This window comes from Eschrichtius robustus, chromosome 3 (genome assembly GCF_028021215.1).
Source record: "Eschrichtius robustus isolate mEscRob2 chromosome 3, mEscRob2.pri, whole genome shotgun sequence".
NCBI lineage: Eukaryota > Metazoa > Chordata > Mammalia > Artiodactyla > Eschrichtiidae > Eschrichtius > Eschrichtius robustus.
The window spans coordinates 37,294,980-37,312,341 of record NC_090826.1 but is presented as its reverse complement, the minus strand read 5'-3'; the positions used below and the strand labels follow the sequence as shown (position 1 = coordinate 37,312,341).

At 35.9% G+C, this 17,362-nt stretch overlaps 1 protein-coding gene across 2 annotated transcripts in view; it reads left to right on the top strand.

Moving 5' to 3' along the window:
- The window catches only part of EIF2B3 (eukaryotic translation initiation factor 2B subunit gamma), a 153,685-nt gene that overhangs the window by 52,022 nt on the left and 84,301 nt on the right, over positions 1-17,362 (top strand). For both annotated transcript variants that reach the window (XM_068539757.1, XM_068539759.1), the window contains 2 exons: positions 1,490-1,649; positions 14,240-14,351. In XM_068539757.1, coding sequence (XP_068395858.1) covers positions 1,490-1,649; positions 14,240-14,351 — 272 coding nt within the window. The remainder of the gene's footprint in view (positions 1-1,489; positions 1,650-14,239; positions 14,352-17,362) is intronic.

Below are 17,362 nucleotides of genomic sequence, written 5' to 3'. Positions count from 1 at the left end.
CTGTCATTTTCATTATAAAGAAATGGGGCAACTTCTGTACTGCTGTAAGTGAGATGTCTTTAGTAAATGGTTCATACTTCCTTTCTAAGCATTGTTAACAAGAAGTAGGATTCTGCAAGCTATTTCTTCCTTAGCTTGCATGTATGTGGGCTGATCTGTTAACGTTTGACAGTTCCTGGATGGTGAGCTGCAGACTTAAGGAATTTTTTTTTCCTAAGAAGAAGATGTTTATAGGAACTTTTTTTTTTTTTAGCTCAGTTAAGATCCAGAAAGAATTAAGAGAGCCTTAAGTAGAAGAGTAGAAAAAAATCCAAATTTGAACTTCTTAAACTTAAGAGGCCTTCAAAAGGAATTGTTTAAGCTATAAATAATGAGTTATATGTAGAAAAACAAATGACGGTTCTGGTACAGATTCTGTATTCGGAATAAGAAATTGCAGGCAGTAAGATAAGGCATTCTGATGGTTGAGTCACTTCCTGAGCAAGTATGATTCTTTGCTTTCCTAGAATGTAAGTTGAAATTATCTATATTTTCCCCCAAAGCAGGAATCTTGATTTTAAATTAAAATCTTAGAAAAGTTGGAGCCACTTACAGAAATTTCCATGTAGATATTTACTTTATTCTTAAATCTGGAATAATTTACTCCAGTGTTTTTCAGACTTTTTAAAATAGCAGAACCTGTACTGTTATGAGGATTAGATGAATGCTTTTATACATACCTGAGGTTGTATTATAATTGTTTATTAGCTAGACTGATTTCCCAAAGAAGGGCACATTATAATATATTCATGTGTTATTTATTTCCTAGTATTGTAGAAAAGTGACTTTAAGTTTTTTTAAATTAATTTTTATGGGAGTATAGTTGCATTACAATGTTGTGTTAGTTTCTACTGTACAGTAAAATGAATCAGCTATACATATACATATATCCCCTCTTTTTTTGATTTCCTTCCCATTTAGATCACCACATTGCATTAAGTAGAGTTCCCTGTGCTATACAGTATGTTCTCATTAGTTATCTATTTTATACATAGTATCAATAATGTATATGTATCAATCCTAATCTTCCAATCAAAGTGACTGCTTTAAAATAAAGTATTTCATAACCATATTGAATCATCAAACTTTGCCAAAGTGCTTTTTGAACTGTAAAGGGATGTATAAATTTAAGATCATTAACTCCGTAGTCACAGAAATAGACAATGTGGTGGTTTTCGTACTCTGTTCCTTAGAGCCCAGGATTCCAGAGGTGCCTCAGGGACAGCAGCAGTAAGGCGTACACAAAGGGGAGGTAGGAATTCCAGACCCTCCTCCAACACAGCTCAATTAGAACGACCCCATTTATTTTACCTGTGCTACTGCTATAAAAAAGGTTTGAGGGCAAGTGTGCAGTTTGTGTTCTTCGAAGACATTGTAAGTTTATCCTGTGATGATTTGTGTGATCCATTGTCCTTTGTGATATTGACTTTTCCCCTTCTCCATTTGACAGACAGATATACTGGTCCTGAGCTGTGATCTGATAACAGATGTTGCCTTACATGAGGTAGTGGACCTGTTCAGAGCTCATGATGCATCGCTTGCCATGTTAATGAGAAAAGGTCAGGATGGCTTAGAACCAGTTCCAGGTCAAAAGGGGAAAAAAAAAGCAGGTAAGGAGACTAGAGTTCGATTTATTTGTTTGTTGGGTTCTTATAATTATTATTATCATTCATGCTTTCACTTAAGAAACATTTATTGAGAACTGACTCTACTGTGCTAGAGGTTGATGACATAAAGTCAAATAAGACACAGTCCCTGATTTGAGGAGGCTTATAACTATTGATTAGATTCTGTACCATCCAAGAGGCTTTTGTCTGCAGAGAGGAGCACTCAGAACTGTTTGCATTGTGTTTAAAACTCAAATAATTGAATACATATACTAAGAAACCAAAAAATGTAATTTAAAGTCAATGTTTAAAAAATACTTAATATTTGGTTACATTAAATTAGATATCTTTAAGCAATTAAAATTATTATTACAAATTTAGTATGGTTGATTCTTCTGAATACACCAATCACCCTGAATAGCCAATAAACAAAATAGTCGTTAACCATGCTTTGTCTTCTTAGGATTACAACATACTTATCTTGGTATTTCCTAGGATTCTAGTAGTGGGTTATTTTTTTTTTAATTTTCAGAGAGTTATAGTAATCTTACCAGACCAAAAAGAAAAGGAATAATACTCTAGTCCAGCCAGGGTTATAGAATTTGGGTTATTGACTTGTTATTGATTTTTAGTTAAGGCATAGTTCATGATTGCTTTTCCCAGAGTATTTCAAACCTGAGTCACTGATTCTATGACTGGGCTACTTTTAGTAACTGAACTTATGGGACTTCCCTGGTGGCACAGTGGTTAAGACTCTGCACTCCCAATGCAGGGGGCCCAGGTTCGATCCCTGGTCAGGGAACTAGATCCCACATGCATGCCACAACTAAAGAGCCCACGTGCCACAACTAAGGAGCCGGCGAGCAGCAACTAAGGACTCTACATGCTGCAACTAAGACCCGGTGCAACCAAATAAATAAATATTTAAAAAAAAAAAAAAACTGAACTTATGACCAAAAAGCTTTGTTAGATCATACTTTTTACATAGGTTTAAGTTTTTCCTGGAATGATGTGTTTTTTCCCTGGAGTTTTTCCCTGGAATGATGTGTTCTTTAGGTTTTTCTTAGTCAGAATTATGTAACCCATTGTCCTGTCATTATACATTTGACGCAGTCTGTTGCAATTATTAGAAGCTATGTATGGCTTATTAGTATCTGACTATTATTAATAGAGCCACCTAGAATGTTCATTCCTAGGATTTGAGTAATGTAGTTTGTACTTTTAGTTCTCTTTTTCAGGGCATTTGGTTAACTTGTAATTTTGGATTATAGCGTTGAAACTTCTTTCTAGTTGCTTTTTGTGTTAAAGCAATCACTGGTGCAGATCAATTGTTGAATCCTCTTTCTACCTTGTTATTATGTATGCTTCTCATGTGGATCAGTCCTTTTGTTCTTGACACAGTTTCTACTTTTGTGAGGTCTGGTTTGCTTACTCACCATTTCCTGTATTCAGCCTTTTCTACCTATACAGATACAAACAACTGTGTATCCAGACTTTATAAACATATGTATATTTTACAATTATTAATGTTTTCTTTTTTTCACACTCCTCTACTTATAACAATTTTAAAAAATCAAATACCCTACTATAGTTACTCTTCTTGGTATTATAACTTTTTAGTACATTACATATTAGCCTTTATCTCTTAAGTATCATTATAAATGTGTAGCTTTTCACAATTTTATTTTAAATTAACTGTAACTATTATCTATCTATTCATTTTAAAATGTTTTGATGCTTAAGTTGTCACAACGTGGTTAGTGGAAGTTCCTTTATGTTGGCTCTTCTATTCTCTTTGAAAAGGTATGATGTATACTAGTAACTTGCTGTATGGTTATAGTGTGAGTATGGAGGGCAGGGAAGCAGGAAATGGTACTGGAGAGAATACAGGGATTAGACTAAAGAGTTTGAACTTTATCCCCAAAACAGTGGGGAGTTGTCTGAGGAACTTTAAACAAGAGAATGTCATAATCAGATTTGCGTTATAGAAAGATTTTTCATTCTTAACATGAAATTTTGAACTCCTCAATATCTATATTTTGTTTTGTTTGACGGCTAAGTTTCACCTAAATGACTGAGTTTTAAATTCTTACCATGGAATGCTATGCATTTCAGTGATAAGCATTTTTTTAAAAGAATCCTAAATTTCTCATTGTGTATTTGGCCTGCCTCTTGGCTGCTCTTATGTGCCAGAACAGCCTGCAGTCCTCTTGTTCTCAGATGTTGTTCAATAGTCTAGATCCCTTAGGTCCAAGTTTCCCAAATTGTGTTCTTACTGGCTTATTGGAGAATGCCTAATGGCTAGATGTTTCAGGAGCCATCGTTCTCCCTGTTGCCACTTCCTTCTCAGATTTGTAGGAGCTGTAGATACTGAGGAGGGGAGGATCAAACTTATGTTTGGATTTTTTGGACTGTTTTTTTTTTCCTGCTACAAGCCTTTACACATGATGTTCTCTACCAGAAATGCTCTCCCCTTACCCACAACACATGCACTCTAAATCCAGCTTAGCCTTCAAGTTATTTGCTGAGAGAGGTCTTCCTTGACCCTCTAATATGAAATTATAGCCCCTTGTTTGCCTACGTATGGCAGCCCTACTCTCTTACTTACTCTCTGGACTATAAGCTCCGTGAGAATATGGGTCATGTCCAGTTTGTTCACTTTATCCCCAGCGTCTGGCTCAGTTATGGCCGGTGGTGACCAGTCAGTAGATGTTACTGAATGGGTTGAAGGGCCTGTCTATAAAGGTAACTCTTATTGCCCCCGAGGTAAGAGAAAGTAAATTCAAGCCCTAGATGTTTAAATCCTAAAAATTTGAGTCTGAGCTGTAGTTAGATTCGTGAGTGGGTATTATAAGAGCCTGAGTTTCAGCAATATAGGTTTAGCACACTGACACTACATTGCCTATTAATTTTTTTTTCTTTTCTTTTCTTTTTTTTTTTGCCACACCACGCAGCTTGTGGGATCTTAGTTCCCCGACAAGGGGTTGAACCCGTGCCCCCTGCAATGGAAGCATGTAGTCCTAAACACTGGACAGGGAATTCCCATTGCCTGTTAATTCGCGTTTAGAAATGTTTTCAAGATTTTTAAATTAAACAGCTACTGCTGTAGCATGGTTGTTAAAAGCACACGTTCTGGAGTTCAGACTGGGTGGGCTTCAACGCTCAAAAACTGTGTGGTCTTGGACAAATTGTCTAACTGACTTGAACTTCATTTTCTTTAGCTGTAAAATGAGACTGAATCCTTTGGGGATTTGTGTGTGAGAATTAAATGAGATGTTTGTAAAGCATGTGATCTGCTACTTGAAACACTGTAGTTGGCCCTTCATATCCAGGTTTCGCAATGTGGATTCAACCAACCAGTTGTGTAAAGATAATTAATTTCCACTTACCATCCCTTGCTTGTTAGAAAATCCAAGATTTCCTTCTTTCTCAATTTCAGTGAGAACATAGTATGTTTATTTTGGTTAATTACAGATAACATGTTTACTAAGGGGCTTTTTTTTCTGGACATTCCTGTGTGCAAATGTTTAATGCTACTATGATTTTATGACACAAATTATTGACTATTATCTCTATAGTTCCACTGTGTCTCTTGGGATATATGAAATGGAAAAAGTTCTAGGCAATTGTTTTTTAACGTATCCAGTTCACTGTAGTATTTCTCAACTCCTTCCTAGTTCTCAGAGTTATATACAGCTTTGGTTCAGACTAGAATCAGTATATATCAAAGTGCTTCAGAATCTCACAAGTGAAAGCTGTCACTTGGTTGTCACCTCTCAGTCAGCTTAGCTCCCTCTGTATTAACAAATGCTGGAAGGCAGTTCTGAGCCTATATTTCTTTTGCTTCAGCTTCCTTGATTTTTCTCAAAAGCTCTACTGCAAAAAAAAAAAAAAAGCAAAAACCTTCTATTCCTGCTTAGGCTTCTACTTATCTTTTTTCTCTCCTCAATCCTATTCTCACTGCCCCCTCCCCCTTTTTTTTCCCAATTATATCCAACAGAAGTGACTTGAAATCCCTGCATACTCAAAACTGAAATTCTTGTGATTGAGGAAACAGTATACAGAAATAAGTTCAAATATGCTAGAAATTGTGTGTCACAGTGTGACAAGTACAATAATAGGAGCATGTACAAAATACAGGGAACAGTTTAATGCCTTAGTTACAGGGAAATATGTTTTAAAGACATGATATTTGAAAAGAAGGAGTTGAGCAATTTACTTAGGTACAGATTGGGTGGTTGGTATGAAATCAGATCCCTGACTAACAAATGCATTAAATTTTGATGTAGTCATTGAATTTAGGACATACTGTGTATAAAATCTGTGCTCTAAGTCCTATATAAGAAACATAAATAATCAAGATTTGCTCATAAGGTAAAATCCAATGAATGGAGCTAGGTAGTTTTGTTATTTACCAACTTTTATATCCATCTGTGGCCTAATAGCACTTTGTGGATAGTTGTTCAATATCACATCAGTGGTAAGTGATAGAATCAGAACTTGAACCCGTGCCTTATAACTCCATAGCCTGGGCTTTCTACTTCTTTTTTTTTTTTATTTAGTTTTAATTTCTATCAATGTTTTATATGCCCATAATTTTAAAAGTGATGTAATTCTCCAAGGTATATTATAATAAATAGCAACCCCCATCTTGTTTCTCCTCACCTCACTCAGAGGCAGCCACTTTCAACATTTTTAGCTAATTTTTTTTTCACATTTAACCCCACCTCTCAAATAACATGCTTTTTGTTTGTTATGTCTTGATATTTTTAGTTTTAGGAATTATCTATTTACTTCCTACTATGAAAGTTAAAGATTTAGTTCTATTTTACCACACCTTCTGCCCCCACCACACGTATGCAAACTTCCAGTCTCCTCAGCTTCCTAATATAGTTAACTTATATTGTAGTGTTGATTAACTGAATATTTGATGTTTACATTATTTTGAATGTATAAATGGTTTTCACAGCTGAACCTATAGTATGTTGTTACTTTTCTCTTTCTTCCTTTTATTTTCCTAAAAATTAATTGTCTCGTTTTTTCATTTGCTTCGTTTTCTATGTATTTATTACTAATTCAGCCTTAACCCCAGTTGTGTGAATTTCCTCTCATTACTTTCCAACACACTGTTTCCCTCAATTTCAAATTCTTAAAGATCTCTCTCCTAGATTCTGGACTAGCTGCTCTGCTGTGTAACTGTCATTTTAGGTTCACCCTTCACTCTCATATCTAGAACCTCATATCTTCCTCTTTCTTAGTTTATATCCACTTTTTTTGCGGGGGGCGGCTGGGTATAAACTTCCCTTGGAAATCCTGTCCCCTCAAAATTTTGAAGGTATTATTTCACTATCTTTTAGCTTTTCTATTAAGTCCAACACCATTGTGATTCTTGATTCTTTTTGTATGAGACCATTTTTTTTCCTTTCTAGAAGCTTATAGGATCTTATTATTTCTAAACTTCTAAAATTTCACATTGATATGCCTTAGTATAGTTTAATGTCATCCCCTGTGTTGGATGCTAATAAGCCTTTCAATCTGAAAATTCAAGTCCTCAGTTCTAAAAATTTTTTCTCAGATTAATTACCTTTAAAAAAAATTAAATGAACTTTTATTAATATGTTTCATGTTCTCTTAGACTGTAATTCTCTATTTTGTTTGCCTGTTTTATTTTCAGTGAGGTATAGTTGGTTTACAATATTATATGTTTCAAGTATACAACATGGTGATTCACAATTTTTAAAGATTATACTCCACTTATAGTTATTTTAAAATATTGGCTATATTCCATGTGCTGTACAATATATCCTTTTAGCTTACTTATTTTATACATAGTTCTTCGTACTTCTTAATCCCCTACCCCTATCTTGCCCCTCCACCTTCCCTCTCCCCACTGGTAACCACTAGTTTGTTGTCTATATCTGTTAGTCTATTTCTTTTTTGTTATATATTATTTTTTGTTTTATTTTTTAAATTCCACATGTAAGTGGTAACATACAGTGTTTGTCTTTCTCATCTGACTTATTTCACTAAGTAAGCATAATACCTTCCAGGTCCCTCCATGTTGTTACAAATGGCAAAATTTTCATTCTTTTTTTGTGGCTGATTAGTATTCCATTGTGTATGTGTGTGCATATATATATATATATATATATATATATATATATATATATATATACTCTACATCTTCTTTATCTAATCATTTGATGGACACTTAGGTTGCTTCCATATCTTAGCTATTATAAATAATACTGCTATGAGCATTGGGGTGCATGTATCTTTTCAGAAATGCAAATCAAAACCACAATGAGATGTTACCTCACTACCTCACATCTCTCAGAATGGCTGTCATCACAAATAACAAGCGTTGGCAAGGCTGTGAAGAAAGGGGAAACTTTTTACACTGTTGGAGGGAATGTAAACTGGTGCAGCCAGCCACTGTGGAAAACAGCATGGAGGTTCCTCAGAAAGCTAAAAATAGAACTACCATATGATTCAGCAGTTCCACTCCTGGGTATATATCCAAAGAAAATGAAAACACTAATCTTTTTTTTTTTTAACCCACCACTCAACTCAAACTTTAAAACGTCTACCAATGTGATCTTACCCCCTCCCAACTCACTATTGTCCCCATCTAAGGTAATTATCAACACCTTACTGAATCTTGTTTATCTTTTTTTTTTTTTTTGGCTTTCCTTTATCTCAGCTTTATGTATTCTAAAAATATATATTGATATATATGTATTTTTAAAATTTTATTCATTTATTTTTGGCTGCGTTGGGTCCTTGTTGCTGTGTGCAGGCTTTCTCGAGTTGCGGCGAGCAGGGACTACTCTTCGTTGTGGTGCACGGACCTCTCATTGCAGTGGTTTCTCTTGTTGCGGAGCACGGGCTCTAGGCACACGGGCTTTAGTATTTGTGGCACGCCAGCTCAGTAGTTGTGGCTCACGGGCTCTAGAGCACAGGCTCAGTAGTTGTGGCGCATGGGCTTAGTTGCTCTGTGGCATGCGGGACCTTCCCAGACCAGGGATTGAACTCGTGTCCCCTGCATTGGCAGGCGGATTCTTAACCACTGTGCCACCAGGGAAGTCCTGATGTATTTTTTAGTTGCTTCTAATTTTATTTAAAAAGATAGCATGATGGATGTAATCTACTGGGACTTACTTTTTCCAATATTATATTACTGAGGTTCATCCTTATTGTTATGGGCAGCTACAGTTTCTTCATTTTGAGTGCTATACAAAATTGCACTGTATAAATACACTACAGTTCATTTATTCACTTTTCAAGCAGTGGAGGTTTAGATTGATTCCAAATTTTTGCTGTTGTCACCAGTGCTGTTATGAACATTTATGTACATATTGTTTAATGGGCACATGTAAGAGTTTCTTAATAGAATTGCTGGGTCATAGAATATATGAATGTTCAATTTGGGGGTATTGGTAAACAGTTTTACTCTTTTCCAAAGTGGTTATATCAGTTTCCCCAACTACCAGAGATTTAAAAGAATTCATTGCTCCATCTACTCTCCAGCACTTGGCGTTGTCAGATTCTTTGCGTCAGTTGAGCAGAAGTAAAATGGTATCTTACCTCATTGTGATCTTTGTGTACATTCCCTTGGTCTCTCAAGGTTGAATATTTGTTCACTGGTCATATTTATTTTCTCTTCTGTGAAATGCCTGTTTATATATTTTACCTAGTTTTCAATGAGTTATTTGCAGTTTTCTTACTGATTTGTATTCTTACCATTCGTTTGTCAGTTGGATACACTGCAAATATAGTTTCCCAAAAGAAAATGGGAAAACTTTTCTCACTTTCTTTAAAACGTCTTATGAACAAAAATTCTTAACTTTAATATAATCAAATTTACCAAAATTTTAAAAGCATCTTTTGTGTCTTGAACTCCCTACTGCAAGTTCTGAACAATGTTAACTTATATTTTCTTTTTTCTTTATTTTTAATTAATTAATTAATTAATTAATTATTTTTGGCTGCATTGGGTCTTTGTTGTGGTGCACGGGCTTCTCACTGCGGTGGCTTCTCTTGTTGCAGAGCATGGGCTCTAGGTGCGCAGGCTTCAGTAGTTGTGGCACGTGGGTTCAGTAATTGTGGCTTGCGGGGTCTAGAGCGCAGGCCTCCATAGTTGTGGCACATGGGCTTAGTTGCTCCGCAGCATGTGGGATCTCCCCGGACCAGGGCTCAAACCCATGTCCCCTGCATTGGCAGGTGGATTCTTAACCACTGCGCCACCAGGGAAGTCCTTAACTTGTATTTTCTAATAAGAATTTTAAAGATTTATTCTTGACACATAATTCCTTGATCCAAATAGAATTGTGTCTTGTATATGGTGTGAGGTTGGCATCCAGTTTAATCTTGTTTTCCATATAGATGTCTCTTTTTCCTTCCTCCATTTATTAAATAGACTCTCCTTTCTCCAAGGAGAAAGGGTGAGAATCTTCTAGCAACACGTAAGTTATGAACTTATATAACCTAATCACAAAAGTAACATCTGATTACTTTTGCCACTTTTTGTTGGTAGAAGCAAGTAGCCAGGCCAGCCCATGCTCAAGGGGAGGGGATACAGAAGGGTGTGCATGCCAGGAAGCAGTTATCATTCTTGGAGCCAGCCTGCCACAGCTGAACTCACTAGTATGTCTAGGGCCTTAGCTGTGACAGCTGAGTTTCTCTTTCCATTTAGTCTCTTATCATACAGGAGGCTAGCCCAGACTTGTTCACATGGCAGCAGCAACAGGTTCTAAGAGAATAAGAAAGAAGCTACAAGGTCTCTTGAGGCCTAAAATCAGAACTCACACCGTGTCACTTCCTCCGCATTCCTGTTAGTCAAAGCTAGTCACTAGGCCAGCCTAGATATAAAGGATAGGGAACTAACCTTACTAACCTTACTTCTTTTTTTTTTTTCCTGTGGGCACTTTTTTTTTCTTCAAATTTTTTTGTTGTGGTAAAAAACACATAAAATTTACCATCTCTTTTTAAACATATAGTTCAGTGGTAATAAATACATTTATAATTTTGTGCACCCATCTCCATAACTCTTCTCATCTTGTAAAACTGAAACTTTATAACCATTAAATATAAATGCCCATTTCCCCCTCCTCCCAGTCCCTGGCAAATACCATCTGTTTTCTGTCTGTATGATTTTGGCTACTTTCAGTACCTTATATAAGTAGAATCATACAGTATTTGTCTTTTTGTCACTGGTTTGTTTCACTTAGTATAGTGTCCTCAAGGTTTATCTATGTTGTAGCGTATTTCAGGATTTCCTTCCTTTTTAAGGCTGAATAATATTCTCTTATGTGTATATACCACATTTTGCTTATCTATTTAATTCATAGATGGACATTTGGGTTGCCTCTATATTTTAGCTATTTTGAGTAATGTTGCTAAGGACATGGGTGTAAAAATATCTTGTCAAGACCTTGCTTTCAATCATTTTGGTTATATACCCAGAAGTGGAATTGTTGGATCATATGGTAATTCTGTTTTTAATTTTTTGAGGAACCGCCATACTGTTTTCCACAGTGGCTACCATCTTACATTCTCGACCCTATATCTTGATGGGCAAAGCTACAACAAATTTGTAACCCTTTTAAATCTACTACATAGACTGTTAGTTTTGATTTGCTAATGTTTTGTTTTGCCTGTAATTTTCCTTTGTCATATCTTTGTCTGGTTTTAGCATCAGAATCATGCTGGCCTCATAAAATGAGACGGAATTCCCCACTCCAAACATAATGCCTGTCACTGGGGTGGTGCACAAATATATTTATTAGTTGAATGAATGAATGAATAAGTAAATGACTATAGAGGAGACAGAGAAGTAAAAAACAACTGGAAAAATATATGAATAGTTGATTATGACAGAATTTTTTAAGATGGAAGTTCATAGTTTTAACTGCCTTCTTAACCTTATTTGTGTAATCTTTCTCTTAGGATGGACATTCTAATGTTCTTGCTCTGTTTCCCAAGTGGAATTCACTTCGTTAAAGCAGAACAGAAAGAAACCTGTCCAAGTTTCTATAATTTGTATCATATTCTGAGGTCCCAGTTACTATGGTAGCTACAAAGAAGCAAATACAAGGAGGGGGGCCTGAGAGTGAGGGAAATGTGACTGAAGTGCAACATAGCTGAAAAATTGACTTGTTGGAAATTATAGCTCCCAGGACATTCAGTAATTCAAGGTTTTTTGTGGGCCTAAGGGGTTGGATAGGGTAAGCACTCCAAATATATCCAAAAATAACATCTCTGTGTTATTTCTTTTTAAAATGTTGGCTCGTAATCAGAGCTTTGCAGACTTTGTTATATTCTCAAGTTTCCATGTAATGGATGAATTGATATATGTCGGAGTTGTTGTGTGACATTTGAAATTCTCTGCAAAATTTAGTTTCAATTGAAATTCTCTGTAAAACTTACCTTCAAATTGGCGTTATTTACCCTTCCTTCTTTGGCATTCACTTATCTTGGTAATTAGAAAAAAACAACATGTAATTTTTTATGATAGCTTCTCCCTATTCAGATTAAAACACTGCCTATGAGATAACCAGAGACCATCTGAAGGAATGGATGCTTTCAAGAACCTGAGCCAAACACATTATACACTTGAGTAAAGCATTTGGTTTAGGTGTATAGGCAGCTGCAGCCAACAGGGAAGCGTGTTCAGTTATATAGTAGCCATTGTCTGTCAATAGGAGGTAGACAAATTCATCTTTAGAGATACCATTTTTCCTAGAGCTCAACTTTTAGTTTCTCCCTTTCAAATAGGTATTAAATCATTGCTTTATTTGATTGTTGTGAAGATCAAATGAGAGCATGTATTTTGTTTAATTTTTTAAACTTAAACATTTTATTTAATGTTTTAGTTAATAGCACTAAATAGAGCTTTACAAATATTAACTCATTTAGTTCTCCTAAAAATCCTGTGAGGTAGGCGTAGGCACTATTATCCCCATTTTACAGGTGAAACTGAAGAATGGAAGTTTATTATCTCGCTCAAAGAGATAGAACTAGTAAGTGGGATTCATACCCAGGTGGTCTAGCTTCAGAGGCTCTCTTCTTAATCGTTATGTTATGCTGCCTCTATGTGAAAATGTTTTTGTAAGCTATAAATAGATATGTGTGGATGTTAGTAGCAGATTTTATTAAGTGTTCAACACTACACTAGATGTTGTGGGAGATCTAAAGGAATCATAAGTCTGCCTTTGAACAGTTTGTAATCTTGTTGGGGGAAAGAAATATATAACACAGAAAGACAGCAATAATATGGCATCCTATAAGATCATTGTCTACCAGAGAACTCTCCACATCTGGTAAATATCTGCCTTATTTTCTTTCAGTGCTCCCATACACAGCACAAAATCTAGTGCATAGTAGACATATAGTTAATGTTGGTTAAATGTGGATGTCCTTAAATGCTATTCCCATTTTCACAGTGAGCAAACCTAGGTTATTACTTGCAGAGGAACAGTTGCACTTTCTTTCTGTGCCATACCGTGGGCTTGTGGTTCATCTACTTAATTTGGCTAAGCAGTATCTTGACTGGCCCTCTTTTTTTTTTTAACTTTTAATTTTTTTGATATTTACTTGTTTAGTTTTTTTAAAATTTATTTATTATTTTTATTTTTTGCTGCATTGGGTCTTCATTGCTGCATGCGGGCTTTCTCTAGTTGCAGCAAGCGGAGGCCACTCTTAGTTGCGGTGCGCGGGCTTCTCATTGCGGTGGTTTCTCTTGTTGCGGAGCACAGGCTCTAGGCACACAGACTTCAGTAGTTGTGGCACTCAGGCTCAGTAGTTGTGGCTCATGGGCTTAGTTGCTCCACGGCATGTGGCATCTTCCCAGACCAGGGCTTAAACCCGTGTCTCCTGCATTGGCAGGCGGATTCTTAACCACTGCGCCACCAGGGAAGTCCCGTACTTGTTTAGTTTTGACAAATAAAAATTCTATATTTAAGGTATACAACATGATGTTTTGGCATCATATGTAGACGTTGTGAAATGATTACCACAATCAAACTAATTAACATATCCATCACCTGCTTAACTTTTAATTTTTGACAGAATTTTACATTTACAGAAGGTTACAGGAGTAGTATAAAGATCGCAGATATCCTTTACCCAGATTCCCCAAATGTTAACATTTGCTCTAGTATTCTCCCGCTTTCCCTCTTATAATATATATTCAATGTGTATCTAATGAATATACAATATATTATATATGTAATTATTATTTTTCTGAGCTATTTATGAGACTAACTTGCAGATATGATTCCCTTTGCCTTTAATACATCAATGTGTATCTTTCCCCCACACCCCACAGTCTCTTAAAACAGAAAATTACATTGGTACCATACTTTAATCTACAGACTTTATTCAGGCTTCACCTGTTAACCTAATAATATCCTTTAGAGCAATACAAAAAAAATTTGACTGTGCATGTTTTAAACATTGTGGTATGTGTTACATAGCACTCACTCCTGTATTTGGTTCTAAGAGCAATGTGAGCAGGTGCCCTCTCCCCTGACTTAGTCATACAGGTGGGGCAAATGGCTTTGTTTGATTTTCCTTTTTTGTGTGTGATTCAGTGGAGCAGCGTGACTTCATTGGAGTGGACAGCACAGGAAAGAGGCTGCTCTTCATGGCTAATGAAGCAGACTTGGATGAGGAGCTGGTCATTAAGGGATCCATCCTGCAGAAGTAAGCCCTGGGGTTTTTCTTTTTGGCAATTCTCCTTGTCTTAAAACAAAATAAAACCACCCAGTGGATGGGAAAGAGGGAATGAAAACTAGATTAAACTGTGTGAAATTGACAAAAGCATGTGAATGTTTTCCCATGAGATAGGATGGAGGCTTTTCTTCACCACACAAGCTTAGCTTTTCCCCGTGTCTTTTCCTGCCAAGGTAGAATCAAATCCTGCATAGGAGTGGGGCAGAGCAGCTGTGGAGAGAACAGGGAACAGGACTATCTTTCTGACAGTGTTATAGAACTTCCTTTTTTTTTTTTTTTAATTGTGATAAACACACAACATAAAATTTACCACCTTAACCATATTTAAGTGTACAGTTCAGTAGTGTTAAAAGTATGTTGACATTGTTGTTAAGCAGATCTCCAGAACTTTTTCATCTTGCAAACCTGAAGCTCTGTATCCATTAAACAACTCTCTCTTATCTGCTCTCCCCAGGCCCTGGTAACCACCATTTGACTTTCTGTTTTTCTGAATTTGACTACTTGAAGTGCCATTTATAAGTGGAATCATGCACTATTTGTCTTTTTGTCACTGGCTTATTTCACTTAATTAGTATAATATCCTCAAGGTTTATCCACATTGTAGCATGTGTCAGAATTTCCTTCCTTTTAAGGCTGCATAAATTCCATTGTGTGTATACACCGCATTTTCTCTATCTGTTCATCTATCAATGGACATTTGGGTTGCTTCTACCTCTTAGCTATTGTGAATAATGCTGCAGTGAACATGGATGTGCAAATATCCCTTTGAGATCCTGCTTTGAATTCTTCTGGATATATATCCAGAGGTGGGATTGCTGGATTATTTGATAGTTCCTGTTTTTTATTTTTTGAGGAACCTCCATACTGTTTTCCATTTTACAATCACACCAACCATGCACAAGCGTTTTAATTTCTTCATATCCTCATCAAAGCTTGTTATTTTCTATTTTTTTGATAGTAGCCATCCTAATGGCTGCACAAAGGCAACCTCGTCACATTTTCTTCAATCAGCATTTTATTGACTGCTTGCTCAGAAGCCACTATACTCAGAGCTTTACTGCCTGATGCCAGTACATAGGAATGCTTAATAAATGTTTGGAGCCTGGATGAAATGAATGTAAGAGGAGTAAATTGGGAAAGAAAAATGTCTTACTGGTTGGTGGGGTTTTTTCCTGTTTGTTTGTTTGTTTGCTTTGCTATCCAGCACAACAGAGGTAGGAGACATATTTCAGAGTATATATTTTAATGAAAATGAAATTAGCTTCAGTTGGCCCAATTACCCTTATGGATAAGAGTTCTATATTAGAGCCTTGCATAGAAACACTTGTGGATTAAAGTGGATGCTTCAGATTGCATCGTAGAGCTTCCTACTACTAGTTTCTAATTAAATGTGAAAAATAAATTAATTTTAAAAATGGCAGAAATTTCAACAGTAGCAAACACAGTAAGATAATCAAACATAATAAAGCTTAAAAATTGGTGGCCAAGGAAAGAAACAAGATTCTGGTGAGGAACTGAAAGGAATAACGGTAGGCTCCCAACTCCACCTTATCACCACTCCCCAGAAGCCATACTGATGTGTTAATGAAACCCTGCAAATTCTCACTAATAGCTCCAGATCTGGAAAGAAGCAAACTGAGTACATATCTGTACATTTATCTTCTTCTGACTGAGAAGCAATGGGAACAACTGCTGGGGAATAAATGATGAAGCAGGGAAAATGAACAATGAGGTTGACTCTTTAACAGAAACAAAAGATCTAATCCTAAAAAAATGAATAGGTGAAATAATGTGAAGCTGGAGACTGTCCTTCCATAGGAATGAGGTAACCCCTTACGTATGTGGAATGAAACAAGAATATTTAACAGAATCTCAGGAAAGAGAAATAATTGGACAACGACTCTACAGTACCTTGGTGAGTTCCCTATACCCTTTCCATCCCTCCCACTCACATCATTCCCTGAAGCCATAGAAAAGTACACAGAATACAAAATAACCAGCACTCACTTGGTAGCCAGTCTCAGATACATGAGGATGAGAGATAAGAATTCATCTATAATATATCAAAGTAAATAAAACAGGCATGAACAAGACCAAAAGAATCAGTGTGTCAACTGTGCAAATGTATAGCAAAAATGAAAGCAAGAAAAATGCCCTGCAAAAAAAACAAAAACCTGCCCTGAGGAAAACATAACTCAATGAATAGAAAGAATTTCCTTACAAGTATACAATTCTACCACTGCAAAACAACTCAGGAGAATATGAATTTCATAAATAAGAGTTCAGTAATGAGATGATAAAACAACAAAATGAGATAAAAGAAGATGTTATAGAACTAAGAAAATAAGTTGAGGACCAAATAACTTAGTTACAGAATTAATTAATTTAAAAATAGCAAAGAGCAGAACTGACACCACTGAAAATCAAATTATATATATAGAGGAAAAGTTTAAGATATTTAGTAATTTAGATGAAAATGAAAATAATTGAAATTAGAATCTAATAGAAATAAAAGACAAAAATGATTCAATATAGTTAACGTCTCTGAAATAGAGAACTGAACATGTGACCAAAAGATGCATTCAAAGATATAAGGGATTCTTGGTAAAGTAATTTGATTTAAGGATTTTAATATAAAGTTGTAAGGACTGGGTAAATAAGACTTCTGAAACCCCACTAAGACAACAGTAAAGAGATTTTTAGAAGGGTGTAAATCCAGAAGGCTAAAGAAAATGAACAAGGAAATAACAACAACAGAAATTGGGAAGCAGAAAAGCAGGACAATTTAGCATACCTGGGAAAGCTGAATGCTAAGCCAGAAGTGGGGAAAGCTGAGATGCAAGCTGATTTGCACTATAAAACTCTCAAAAGAGTTAAGATTCAACAGCACCAAGTACATCTCGTAGTGAGGCTAAAAACAGGATTACTTCAAAGTTTGTCTAAAAGGTAGATCCTTAGATTTCCTTCCCCAAACCTCACAA